Source organism: Salminus brasiliensis, chromosome 19 (genome assembly GCF_030463535.1).
Source record: "Salminus brasiliensis chromosome 19, fSalBra1.hap2, whole genome shotgun sequence".
In the NCBI taxonomy this organism is placed as follows: Eukaryota; Metazoa; Chordata; class Actinopteri; order Characiformes; family Bryconidae; genus Salminus; species Salminus brasiliensis.
In genome coordinates, this window is record NC_132896.1 from 31,442,023 (window position 1) to 31,457,022 (window position 15,000).

A 15,000-nucleotide genomic window follows, 5' to 3' on the forward strand; every position below is an offset into this window, starting at 1 on the left:
GCTGTATTAGCGCTGCAAACAGTGACCTCCTTTGTCTTTGTCCTGTTTTGCTCATTGGTTTGAGCAATAATGCTGCTGGTAAAGCACTTTTCTTTTACAAGAATAAGCTGACCACGGGCACAAAAGTCCAGAGCTCGCACGCATACACACCTCTTCTGCTGGGGGAGAAGTTAGGGACAGTGCTAACTCGACCAATTCCATATTCAGCTGACCAATGAGCACCATTAGCGCTGTTGAGCTGGGTTTTAATAGGTGAGAGATTGGACAAATGAATGGGACAGGAGTTCTCAACAACAGACTGGTCCGGTTTAAATGGGTAAAGAAGGTCATTAATCAAATTGTGCAGGACAGTGGAAAAACCAGCTTAACTTTCAATGGAAGTCAATGGGAAAATATGTTATTCCAAGTCATTTTGGAGCATTTCTATTGGTCCGTTCATCATGAAATTCGCATACAATGTGAAAAACAACCGCCGCATTCACATTATGTCAAAAAGTTATTGGGACAAAAGTATTGGGACACCCACCCAATCGTTGTTTCTTCTGAAATCAAGGGAATTAAAAAGAGTTCATGCTGCTTTTGTTGGAGTAAGTGTCTCTACTCTCCAGGGAAGAAGGCTTTCTACTAGATTTTGGAGGAGAATTGCTCTGAGAATTTGATTGCATACAGCAACAAGTGCGTTAGCTAGTTCGGGTGTTGGATGATAACCACCCCAGCCCATCCCCAACTCCCCAAGTCATTACAAAAGTCTTGGATGGAGCAACATCCATTATTTCAGTTAGAGGAATGAGGAGGTAATAGAGCCCCCCAGCATTGAGCTGTGGAGCAGTGGAAGAGCTGTGTTCTCTGGAATGATTGAGGTGGTGATCACCCAACATCCTGACCTCACAGCAACGCTCCTCCAAAATCCAGCAGAAAGCCTTGTCTTCTTCTCTGGACAGTAGACGGTTACTTCAACAAAAGCAGGATCAGCTCTTTTTAATACCCTTGATTTTCGGAAGGAGCAATGAATGAGCAGGTGTCCCAATACTTTTGTCCAAATAACTGTCAAGCCCGAGGGGCCTCCATTCAGTACTGATTACCAGTACTGTTCTTTTGTCAGAAATGGTCACAGATAATGACGCCTGACCACAACGAGAACAACACAGAGGGGAGGGGGAAAAAAAGCTGACAGGTGGGTATCCCAGCATGCATTTCACAGCTATTTCTGTTCTTCGTTCTGTGACCACACACTGTGAGGACCTCCCTCCATCTCGTTTCTTGCCTTTCCATTTCAGCTCGGAAATAACTGGAACTGACTGCTTACCAGCGCTGCTCTATTTCCAGTACTGCACCTCAGTGACGGAGGGGATGGAGGGGATGGAGGAGATGGAGGGGATGGAGGGGAACGGGGAGGCAAATTATTGACCTGCTCTGAACATACCAGTTTACAACACACCCGAAACAGACTCGCATACCATCTGCAAAACCTCCCGCTGCACAGGTGCTAAAGAGCCGCCTTCCCCTCACTGAGGCCCAATAAGTTAAAGGAGAAGTTTGGTGAGCATCAGATTAACAGAATTCATGGCTCACACCAGGCGCTGTAATACGCTGAGACAGCTTTGATATCTAGCATTTGCTTCTTTAGATTAGAACAGGAGATGCTAGGCGAACGTTGCTAACAAACACTGGATTTAGACTGTCACCAATCTTGTCATCTTGGCAAATACCAACAAATCTATGTGGTGTAGGACTTATTTTACTCTATAAACTCAGTAACCGGAACTACTTTTGCCTCAGCACAGTCTGTGGTACAGCGTTATGCAGACGATGATACAGTTCCAGCTTCAGCTTCAGCAAATACCTGTGTAAAAGAGCGTGGACGAGTATTTACTGAAAAGAGATCGTTGACAGTCGGAGGAATGGGTATGTTAGCCATTGTAGCCTAGCATCTCCAGTTCCTATGTGAAAAAGCAAACTTCAGACATAAATCATGGCTTGGCAGACTGACCACATGTAGGGTCAGCGATCAGTCGTGTTTATTTGGGTTTTCACTGAACTGCTTCTTTCAGGGAGGGGCTAGTGGCAAAAACTAGAATATGACGTCTGAGCTTAATATACCTGTCTATCTATCTATCTGTCTACCTGTCTGTCTGCCTGTCTGTCTACATACCTGTCTACCTGCCTGTCTATCTATCTATGTGTCTGTCTACCTGTCTGTCTATCTATCTATCTATCTATCTATCTATCTGTTTACCTGCCTGTCTACCTGCCTGTCTGTCTATTTATCTATCTATCTATCTACATACCTGTCTGTCTATCTATCTATCTATCTACCTACCTGTCTGTCTACCTATCTGTCTATCTACCTGTCTGTCTGTCTATCTATCTGTCTGTCTATCTATCTGTCTATCTATCTATCTATCTATCTATCTATCTACATACCTGTCTGTCTGTCTGTCTGTCTATCTATCTATCTATCTATCTATCTATCTACATGTCTGTCTGTCTGTCTATCTATCTATCTATCTATATCTACATACCTGTCTGTCTGTCTATCTGTCTATCTATCTATCTATCTATCTACATACCTGTTTGTATATCTATCTATCATGCATTATAGCACTAAAATACTCGTGTATGCAGGGTAATTTATTCTGACAACGATTAACATTATATGGCATTATACTGTAACTCCCCATACAAACACACAGAGAGAGAGAGAGAGAGAGAGAGACAGACAGACAGAGACAGAGAGTAAAACTGGAAGCCCAGTAAACAGACACAATGCTCATTCAGGACCAGGAAGCACGAGCTTAGAGCAGGAAGATTTATGAGCGCTGCAGTTGTAGAAGCACATTCTTTAACCACTGAGCTCAAAGGAATTCAGCTCAGATTCCTTCTGCTCCTGAGAGACATCATGCCCACCCTGCTGGCCCCTGCGCTCCACGTCTCTACGTTACACAACATCCGTGGTGCCTGGAATGCGATTCGGTGATGACAGATACCACTAACCATCCAATATTACTCACACACAAACACACACACACACACATACACACACACACACACACCCCAAACAGTCATACATATGTCCAATATGTATTACATGTACATAACTGTCATTTGTCCCATATGCATTATATACACATGTAAGTACCCTATGTAATTTGTCATTCATATATATATATATATATATCCACTATGCATTATATACATATGTAAGTACCCCATGTAATTTGTCCCATATGCTAGTCCCCCATGTCATTGGTTTTATATTTATTATATACGCATGTCCCCTATGTAATTTCTCCTATATGCATTCTATACACAAGTAATGTGTCCCATATGTATTACATTTATGTAAATTCTTATATGTTACAATACATCCCATGGGTATTGCAACTATTTACATATATAGAGAACATATATCTAATAACATTAAGTGCCACACACACACACACACACACACACACACAGAGATTTAAGCCAAGATTAAAGATCTATCATGGAACTGCAGTCAGAAGACTGTATCAACATTAGTGTCCTACTGAAATACTGCCTTAAATACATCCAGCATATATATATATATATACATACATACATACAAACACACATAAGAAAGTCAGATTCACAGCAACCCAGAACAGCACGAACTGAATGCCTTTCAGGAACACCTCCAACCTTAAATTAGCCCAGAGTGCAGTGCTGGACAGGACAGAATGCACTGGACCCCAGCAGCATGACCACAGCGCCTTCACCAGCAGCTTATAGAATAAAAAGCTGCTTATCTGGGCAGTAAGTGTTTCTAACCTCAGTAAAAAAAACACTGATATTACAATAAACACTAATAATATCACTCCTACAGAAAGTGGTGGTGGTTCTCCATCACTGTGTTCATCATTAGAACATCTCCAAAGTTCTCCTCATGGAGTCTAGTATTATTTAGAGTTCTCCTCAGATCAACACCTGGTTTGGAGGTAAATCAGGGCTTAATGATGGTAGATCAGGTGAGCTGCTGCTGCTGCTGCTGCTGATGGCTGAACTGGGGGGCGTCCAGGAGAAACCTGGAGGAACCGAGCTCTGTTCTTCAGACTAGCTCGCAGACAAGATCTCACTAATTTCTTTTTTCAGAATGAGAAGCTTGTTTCTCCTTTTTACTGGATTTCTCTTATCTAAAGGGGTCTGGAGTACGTCAGAAGATCAAATCCATGTTGGAATTGTGTCTGAATAATGATGACGTTCATAAACACAAATCTACCTTTCCAAGCTGCTGCTTCCGAGGAAAGTTCCTTATGGAAGTGTGACCCCAGTCCCAATCCTAGAAAGCCTTCATGGATGTCTTTCCGGTGCTCACACTCCAAGATACGTTTCTCATCTGAAAGTTGTCTTTAATCCGAGTGCATAACAAGAGCGAGCACAGCAGACCCACCCCAGATCCACACACTCCGGCCGTCCTGCGTACACTCCTTACACTCCCACCCTCAGCCCTCACACCAGCCTGCTCAGTCTGCTGCCTTCATGTTATGGGAGTGTGCGCTAGCAGCGTGAGTGAGCGCGAGTGTGTGTGTGTGTGTGTGTGTGCGCGCGAGTGAGCTCCTGCCGCTGGGCGTTAGTGATGACGGACTGGAGCCAAAATTCCAGCCAGCCTCTTGCTTGAGAGAGAGGGGAGGGGCTAACCTCCAGCCACTGAACACTGACCTCTCAGCCTCCTCTACAAACACTGAACACAGAGAGAGAGAGAGAGCGAGAGAGCGAGCGAGAGAGAGAGAGAGAGAGAGAGAGAGAGAGAGAGAGAGAGAGATTCACTGAAAGGCAATAATAACATTATCCTAATGACCCCTATGGGTAATTCCTCTTTAAATACAAGAGGGTTCGAGCACATGTTAAACGGTCAATCTGACCATTACTAATGTGTTAAACTGCTGTGAATCCGGAGAGAGACGCTGGTTAACGCTAGCTTAGTTAGCCTGATAACAGTCTGATCACCACAGACCTAACTCAAGCCTGTCTGACTGAAACCCCCCTCAGACACGTCTAGACGAGAACGGCTAATAATCGAGCGACAGGAGCTGAATTTAAAGCTTTTCCCTGTGGTTTCGGACCTGTAGCCGCTCACTAAGCTAGCCTTTGCTTAACTAGCTCAGCTCCAGCTCCAAAGAGTATCAGCCGGCCCAGAGCAGCTGCTGCTGACCAACTGCTGAGCCCAGACACGAGTGCTGACCATAAAGAGTTTGTTAATGAACTTTAAAGGGTCTTCAGGGAAACAAAAGGGGTTATGAGCCGACCTGAATGAAAAGGGGATGAAATGGTCTCTCCTGGGTCAGTGAGTGAGCACAGCTATGCAAACTTACACACCTGCAATCCGAGAGGTTTTTCTTTGGTAAGGAAACGACTTCCTCTTACACCGAAGAGACACACTGATCAGATGAGCAGGCAGAAGTGAGGCTGTAATACCTTTCAAAGAAGCCTCACGCTGTGGTCAGCCTATGGAGCTCATTAGGCCAGCACTTTCTGGACATTGGGACTCTCTGCAAGACTTGCAGACCGGGTGGTGACCGCAGCGAGCGATGGGGAAATGAAACAAACGTCATTTCAGGGAACTATGCCAACTCGCGGGCTGGGCGGTCTATTTAAAGACATTTAAAGCAATTTCTCTGGAACACACACACACACACACACACACACACACACACACACACACACAGAGCTGCATTCCACAATCCAGACACCTGCTGATCCAGTGTTTCTTCTCAAACCAAGAATAATAACAGGGAGTGTGCTGCAGTAACGGAAAGGCTTCACTAGACGTCCTACACATCGCTGTGAGGTCAGGTACTGATGTTGGAGCTCCATAACTCCAGAGAACCCAGTTCCATTGATCCAAGACCACAGCTGAGGGCTTTATAACCTTCTAGTGGCATTGGCATGGTGACCATGGTGCTCCAATAGATCCCACTCTACTGGCAATGCTTTTCTATGTCAAATTGGGCTACTAGCCCATGTGTTTTATTAGCCACCCTCAACCACCACCACAACCCTTACACAACCCCACACCAGTGTCCCTGTGTTGAGAACAGTCACTCACCCAAGTGATATATGGTCAGTGGTGAGTCGATGGTGGGCCACGCCAATGATGGCTGGAGTAAAGGTGGGAGGGCTACAGAAGGGCTACAGTCAGAAACCGTAAACCCAAAGAACCAACAAAGTCCCGTTGAAGTGAGAGAGTTCCTAAGCTCTGGACTCAGCCCTGGTCAGTCCCTTGTTCCGAGAACAGCACCATACATCCTTTTAGGCCAACAGTGAAGGATGGACAGAAAGACCTGCAGATGTTTTCAGATCTGAAGTGAAAGTGGAGTTTGATGGCCGCCTCGCTCCCAGAGTTGAAAGTGCTGTTGATCAGATGGGGTCAGTTCTGGTGGTGTACCAGGTCTTGTGTGAATGTTAGAGGCCCAAATCTTCCAGAAATATCTCATGCGATCTGAAGGACTTGTACTTAATGGCAGAGGAGATGAGTGAAGACTGTATATCGCTTTTTGAACAGCCATAACTTCAAAATCACCAGTCTAGTATTGTGTGGGTCTTCCTGGTGGAGCCAAAACAGCTCTGAACCGTCTAGGCATGGACTCCACAAGGCCTGAAGGTGTCCTGAGATATCTGGCAACAAGACATTATCAGCAGATCCTGGAAGTTGTGAGGTGAGGCCTCCGGGAATCAAATCAATGAGCCTTGGGTGCCCAGGACCCTGTCGCTGGTTCATCAGTCGTCCTTTCTCGGAGCACTTTTGGTAAATTCTAAAATACTGCATAACTGGGAAGACCCCATAAGATCTGCCTGATGTTGTGGAGATGTTCTGACCCGGCCACCTAGACATCACAGTTTGGTCCTAGTCTCAGATTCTTACATTTGCCCAACACGTGACCTTCAAGGACTGACTGCTCACTCGCTGCCCAATATACTCTACCCCTTGACAGGTGCCACTGGCCATCTGTCAGTGGTTTTAATGTTGCGGCTGATTGGTTAATATCCTTGGTTTGGGGTCTCCTTAACACACTAAACCAATCCGTTCTGGCTCTCAGAATAATTCATACCAGCAAAATCTCCCACGCTTTTGATTACGAGGAACTTTTCATAACATTTGCAGTCTGAATTACCACAGTGAACAACAGAGGAAACCAGATCTGACGTTAACTCGTAGTCTGAACAACAGAAGCCACTGTTGGTGGCTGAGCCTGGAATGCCTATTTTCAGCCTTGTACCTTGTTGCATAATCACTGGCACAAGTAGCAGGTGGTACTCTCGCTGCCATTTCCAGACACTGTCTCAAAACCTGATGCTAATCAGCACTTCGGAGCCCCTTATTTTGTGTAATTCTGGTAGGCGTTACATAATTGTACGCTTGGTGGATGTATTTTGGGGACGGGAAGAGTTTTTAGCCTCCACGGTTTCCACGGTGATTTGTTGCTGAGGCACTGAACCAGGCAAGTTGGGGGTAGGGGGCATATTTGCTCTGCTGGCACTGCTGACCCCTCGAATCTGACCTCCTACATATGGACATACCAGCATTCTCATGGATGCTAGGGCCTGAAGCCTCCAGACAAAATCGGAGATGTTCCAGCTGTTTCCAATCAAGAAACCAACACAAGAAACCAACGTCCAGACTTTTTACTGTCCTGCACCGAAGTGGTGGAACGAGCTTCCCCTGGGTGTCCGAACAGCAGAGTCCAACGCTCGCTGTCTTCAAACCCAGACTGAAGACCCTCCTCTTCTGAGAGGACTTGGGTGAAGAGTAGCGTACTATGGTCTCCATACTGACTGGTGTTTAGTAGAGTCTAAGATTAGAGGATCTTTGAATTTTAGTCTATTAAACTAGCTGAGGTTATTCTTGAGTAAACAGTGAAGCACTTGCTTAAGTCCGTAAATGTAAATGTACCGAACCGTAGAGAGAACCGAACCTTTACGCCCCTATTGTTATCAGACATCTCTGAAAGTGCAGCTTGGTTGGAAGCGTTTAACAGTAGAGAAGGTCAAAGCTGTAAAGAAGAAACATGTTCTGATGTTGTCAGGCAGATAAATCCCTTCAAGCCTGCCACAGGCCACCGGTATTAATGAGACTGAGCTGAGCAGCTGAGAAAATGACCCCACTTACTCCACCATTTTACTCCACTGTGAGAAAAATGAGGACACCCCATGAAAACCTTGGCCCTTTTTAACATATTTAAACATCTGGAGATTCCATCTTGATGTGAACAATACTGGGAGATGGAGGAAATATAATCATACATATAAAAACTGAAGAAATGCCTTTTAATTCAATTAAATTTGCAAGACTAACGTTTGCCAGAGAACACCAAAACCAGAACCAAATCCAAACCAAAGTCCAGAACTGTGGAACCTCTGGAACAATGTGCTGTGGACGGATGAATCTCCGCTTGTGCTTCTCATTCCGATGGTAGATGCCGGAGAGCCTGTAGGTCCCGTGATGACATTTTAGGACTGTTGGAGACTTCTCTACAGATCTTGTGGGTCTGCTCTTGGGCCTAACTTGTATGGACGGCCTGACCTGGCCACGCTGGCAGTTCTGAGATCTTTATAAAACCCCTTTCCAGACTCACCTGGATCTCCACCCTTCTTTCTGAAGGCCTCAGAGAGCTCTTTGGATCTGGCCATGATGGTGATCTTTACCACTCACTTCAACCGTCAATCAAAAGCAAACCAGACTAAACGTCTGAGGTTTAAATAAGACAGACTTCTCCAGAATCCTCTCGAACCTCATGTTCTGATCATCTGCAGCTACTCTATGGCCAGAGGATTGTGGGTTTGGATCAGCTTCACCATCAGCAGCCTGAACCTGAAAGAGCACGCTTGCCCATGCTCTCTCTGGGTGGGTAGATGGTGATCACTGCCCTCATCACTCCCAGTGTAGTAGTTCCTTGAAGAACCCAGAAGCTCCTCCAAGAACTCAAACATTTCTTGATGCTCTAAAAGGTGCCTGTGAGAACATGAAGTCTGGTTCCTCTAAGAACCCATTTGAATGAAGGCTTCCACCACCACGTCAGTCAGTGTCACGGCAGTGCTGAGAACGACCCACCACCCAAATAATACTACAGTCTGCTCTATGGTGGTCAGTCCTGGGAGGTACTGACCATTAAAGAGCAGGATGAAAGGAGGCTGATGAGCTACAGTCTGGAATTATAGAACTACACAGTGCTCCTATATGGTCAGTGGAGCTAAAATAATGGATAAGGACGTGGTGTTAATGTTATGGCACAGTTTCAGGTTCCTCAAAGATGTTGTCCTTTTAACCGTGATGACAGTACACCTCCTCCTCCACTCCTGGACAGGCTTATTACAATGGAAGCTGATCTGACCGACCCTGCGTGTGACTCTGAGCGCTTGTGTGTGAGGTCGTTGTAACTGTACTCAGTCATGCAGCTTGGATCGCTCTGACCGGTTCAGGCTTAGAGGAACACTGACCGAGGTGTGAACAGCTACTGCTATGGCGGCCCGTTTGAGGTCATTTCGACCACATGCTCTGAAAGCCTTGCCAGATATTATTTCCACACTTGCCACACAGGAGTCCTGAACTTAGAAAAGGAACACTGAGTACTGGGAGAGGGCCTTACACACACACACACACACACACACACACACAGCTGCAATCGCCTCCCAAGTTAGACTGGAAGTGTGAGTAATGAAGGCTGCTGTGTCACAGGGCAGGTCAGAGGAGCTGATTCAGGGCCTCTGTGATGAGAAATATCACAGTATTTTACAGCATTCGTTACTCATTATAACTGTCCTTCCTTCTATGATACAGATATGCAAATGAGCTCTCTAATAGGGTTGGGTGGTATCCCCTTTTTTTCATACTGGCATACTTTACAGTGGCATCTGTCTGTCAAGGGGTGGAGAAATCAGTGAAGGTGATCAAGGAGTAGGCAAGGGTAGAATCATATTGGTCAAGAACTAAACTGTGATGTTCTAGACAACTGGGTCAGAACATCTCCAAAACATGAGGGCAGGTCCTGTGGGGCATGATTTCTGGTATGCAGTGGTCAGTACCTAGTATCCAGCGACTCGGGCATGGGCACCTGAGGCTCACTGATGATCATGGAGGTCTACAGGACAACTTACAGGACCTGCTGTTCATGTCTTGGTGCCAGACACCACAGGAAACCTTCAGAGGCATTGTGGAGTCATGTCTCGGGACCATAAGCAGGAACCTACTTACTATTACCCAGGTGGTGCTAATGTTATGGCTGATCGGCGTACATACATCGTTGGAGTGTGTTGCCAATGGTGTAATGACTAGCAGGCATCACTTAGGGTGTGTGTATGTGTATATATGCGTGTGAATGAGAGGGGATGATTGGGGAGGGGGGGGGGGGGGGGTCAGAGTGGCCTCTGCTGCAGGTTAGATAACCTAGACTAACCCTGGCGTCATTAGTCTGAGAGCAAGGTGCTGATGTTCTGGATTAAGGACATACCTGGATCTGGGCAGGAACATGGACTCCTTGATGAACACAGACCCGGACAGCAAGATGTACCAGCAGCTGCCGATGTCATCCGGGCTGAGGGAGAGGGAGAGAGAGGGTGGAGTTTCAGTGAATAAGCACAGTCATGGATTCCAGTGAGACACCTGCAAACTTCTAATACCCTGAATTCTCAGCTTGTGGTCTAGCTTGCTGTAAAAATGTAAAAAATGATAAAAGCATAAACAATAACACACTCTCTCAGCGTCACCTGGCTTAAATAAATAAATAAACAAACAAACAAACAAATACAGGTGAGCGGGAAGGCAACCCGGAGACAGAACTTTTCAGCAATAAAGCATATAGATTGATCACTGACCCCAGATGCAGTTGACCAGCCTAACCGTGTTTGATACATGTATATGTCCAAATGTTTGTGGACACCCCTTCCAATGAATGCATTCTGCTTCTTTCAGTTGCACCTATTGCTGATGCGGATGCACAAGTGCACACAGACAGCTCATCTAGTCCCTGTAGAGAAGTACTGCCAATAGAATAGGACTCTCTGAGGCAGATGAACATGAACCTATTGGCACCATGCCTCAGTATTGAGCTGTGGAGCAGTGGAGGAAATGTTCTCTCTGGAATAATGGATGGTGGCGATCGTCCAACATCCTGACTTCACTGACATTTTGTTGCTGAATGCAATCAAATCCTCACAGCAATGCTCCTTCCAAAATCTAGTAGAGCCTTGTCTTCTTCTCTGGACAGTAGAGACAGTCACTCCAACAAAAGCAGGATCAGCTCTTTTTAATACCCTCGATTTCAGAAGAAACAGTGAATGTAGCAGGTGTCCCAATACTTTTGTCCATATAGTGTATCTGACGTGCGCTTCTTTAGTTAAGAACAGGAGATGCTACGCTAATACAGCTAGCTAATAAACACCGGACTACCTTATTATTCATTTAGCTCAGACCAGCTGATGTGCTTTAGAAACGTTTCAACTGTGATCCAGATTGGTGACAGTCCAAGTTCAGTGTTTGTTAGCAACGTTAGCGTAGCATCTCCTGTTCTTGACTGTAGAAACTAAAAACCTCATGTCAGACCCCGAACACGTCTCGGCTGATGGGCTGCGTCTGCAGTCAGTGATCAATCCTCTATTTTCTTTTAAAGTCAACAACAAAAGCAGGCTGTAAATAAGGAGAGCTTCGAGACTGTAGACATGTGATGGCTCTTGGCTGGTACACACACCCACACACACATCATCAGTGCTGCAGATTAGGGAGGGAAAATAAATAAAACGCAAGAAAAATGTAGGATAAGGCCCCTTTCACGGTCCCCTGGGCTTTAATGAGCAATTTGGTCCCAGCAATTACTGTAAGTGTAACATTGCAAAAGTGCAACCAGGCTTTAAGAGGAACAGATGATTTATCAGTCTGGTCAGGATTCTGCAGGCCAGTGAAAGACCTTCCCATCGAGCTTTGTGTGAACTCTCTGAATCACAGATTCACAGCGGTCCATACATTCTGACTCAGCGCTGTTGCTCCAGGCCTCCATCAACGTCTGTGGAGCGCAATAATAAAAAAATATCATAAATCATAAATCATAAACCATCTCCTAGCAGGAGATTCAGTTTTATCTGTGATTCAAGTCTGAAGAACACTCTGAGCTGCTACAGGTCAAGAAAAAATAAAAACATTGAAGATGAAGATTATTGTGGTGATGGTGATGATGATGATGACAGAAAATGATGATAACTGTGATTACAGTGATTGTAATGATGGTGTTGACGGTGATAATAAAGACTGTGATTATTGCAATGATGACTGTGATTGTGATGATGGTGACGACTGTGATGATGATTGTGGTGACGACTGTGATAATGAAGACTGTGATTATTGTAATGATTGTGACTGTGATGATGGCGATGGTGGTGATTGTGGTAATGACTGTGATTATGAAGACTGGTGATCGCAATGATGACTGATTGTGGTGATGGTGTTGACGGTGATTATGAAGACTGTGATTATTGCAATGATGACTGTGATTGTGATGATGGCAATGATGGTGCCGACTGTGATGATGATGATGGTGACGACTGTGATAATGAAGACTGTGATTATTGTAATGATTGTGACTGTGATGATGGCAATGATGGTGATTGTGGTAATGACTGTGATTATGAAGACTGGTGATCGCAATGATGACTGATTGTGGTGATGGTGTTGACGGTGATTATGAAGACTGTGATTATTGCAATGATGACTGTGATTGTGATGATGGCGATGATGGTGACGACTGTGATAATGAAGACTGTGATTATTGTAATGATTGTGACTGTGATGATGGCGATGATGGTGATGACTGTGAGAGTGATTGTGGTGATGACTGATTATGAAGACTGGTGATTGCAATGATGACTGATTGTGATGATGGTGTTGATGGTGACTGATTACGACAATGATTTGACTGTGATGCTAGTAACATAATTTTGGCGACGGAGATGATTATGACTGTGATTGTGATGAAGACTGATGATGCTGATGATAGTGACTGTGATGAAGATGGTGACTGTGATGATGCTGATGATGACCATGAGGATGATGATGTTGATGATATATTAGTGGTGTTACTACACTGCACTGCCTTTACTAAGGAACCCTCGGAGAACCCTTTCTGAAACTGTAGCAGTACATGTATAGTAGTAAAGTAGCAGTAGTACAGTACTAGAGTTGTATGCGAAAGTTTGGACACCCCTGGAAGCCCAAAGTCAAACCTGTCCAAGGGGGAGAAGAGAATCTAACATCTCGTTTGAATGGTCCTCAACTTTGGGCTTAAATTATCTGTCTAAAACGTGACTTAAGGTTCTGCGTAATGTTCCTCACAACGTTCCTCAGCTCCTCTCCTATCGGTCTTCAGATCTGGCTAAACTGAGCACTCCTATTTTATAAAACGCCCCTCCCCCCCAGGTACCCAACTTTGGCACACGACTGCTTCATCAACACGCGTAAACAAAGGCCTAGTCGTGGAGATGATCTTTTAAGCACAGAGATCTTCTTCTGCGCCGCATCCATCTCAACACGAGCAAAAATAATCACGGGGAAAACACACTGTGCAAGAGGAGGGTTTGATTTTCCTGCGCTGTGGAGCTCTGAACAGGCCCTGAAAGCGATGCAGACACAAAAGCAGACATGAGAGGCTTCGCTATAGGGGTGAGTGCAAAGAAAAGAACCGTCAAACAGACCGAAATAAACTCTATCATCACATCCACCCTCTTTCACTCACTCGCTCGCTCGTTCTCTCTCTCTCTCTCTCCCTCTCCCTCTCTCACACACACTCACAGATATAGCACCACTAACAGGAGTGTGTGTGTGTGTGTGTGTGTGTGTGTGTTTAAGAAAATAGCATGCTGACACACAGCTCTGTAAATACTCCCTCTCTTGGTGTCAGAGAACAGACAGCAGTGTTGAAAGAGAGCCTGGGAGTGTTGGGTCAGCGCCAGCACGTCTATACAACTCTCAATATGAGCTCAGGAGAGGTGTTCCTGCACGAGGAGGAGGCCATCACTCGGCTGGGAATGCAAAACAGGCGGAGGGAAATTCAGTTTTCTATGATAGAGGGTCTTAAAGTGAAGCATCCCTCCCGCCATACCCCACTCTACCACGAATAACTTCCAAGTTTTACTGGCTCCGAGTGGTCCAGTGGACTAAGGGACTGCCACTACGATCCAAGGATGATTCAATGGTTCGAATCCTGTGTCATGCTGCTTTGCCATCAGTAGCCGGAGACAGAGAGAGCACAACTGGGGCGGGCTGCTGTGATGCTGTGATGCAGCAAAGGCATCTGTTGGCTTCTGCACCGGAGCTGGGGAGTGACTACCTAGTGAAGTTGGGGAAAAAAGATGGTGGCCGTCTTCACATGTGCTAGTCTTTACCCTCTTCGTGTTGGGGGCACTGCTAGTGATGGGGGGAGTTCACATGAGCAGGGATTGGGTAACTGACCTTTTAAATCACCAAAGCTTTTGCATCTCCTGCAAATTTCCTTCTACAGTCTTAAAAACAAAGGTGCTATCAGAGGTTCTTTCAGCGATGCCATAGAGGAACCATTTTTAGTTCCATATAGAACCATGTTTGTAGTAGATGTGTGTGCTGATGTTAAGGGTCTTCACTAATTTAAAGTTTGCAGACACTTGCATTGGCTAGACCTAAATCCTACCTACAGAGAGAGAGGGAGGTCAATTATGCTCTCTGGGACTCCCTGGAGGTCACTAAGGATTAAACCAGCGACCTCCTGAGGATCTACTGAGGCATTCTGGGCTTACTTTTCTAAGACCATGGACTTCGCTTTAAAGGGTTTTGGTGATGCTGTAGAAGCCTTTAGGGAACCTGAAGGACCTTGACTGTAACAGACATGAGTGTGGGTGTGAATTCTCAACATTTTAAAGGTCTAATGATCCTTCACCTGATGTTGAGAAGTTCCTCAAACTTGCATTTATCCATATTACTATCATATCCTATCATATCACAATCCCAACAGTCCAATCCCTACA

At 45.3% G+C, this 15,000-nt stretch overlaps 1 protein-coding gene across 6 annotated transcripts in view; it reads right to left on the reverse strand.

The window, feature by feature from the left end:
• rapgef2b (Rap guanine nucleotide exchange factor 2b) overlaps positions 1–15,000 on the reverse strand; it is a 148,614-nt gene that overhangs the window by 84,050 nt on the left and 49,564 nt on the right. For 5 of the 6 annotated variants that reach the window (XM_072663976.1, XM_072663977.1, XM_072663978.1 and 2 more), the window contains exon 4: positions 10,467–10,550. In XM_072663976.1, coding sequence (XP_072520077.1) covers positions 10,467–10,550 — 84 coding nt within the window. Of the gene's footprint in view, positions 1–4,240; positions 4,376–10,466; positions 10,551–15,000 lie in introns of those variants that run through there. The other variant, XM_072663979.1, reaches the window with a different exon arrangement.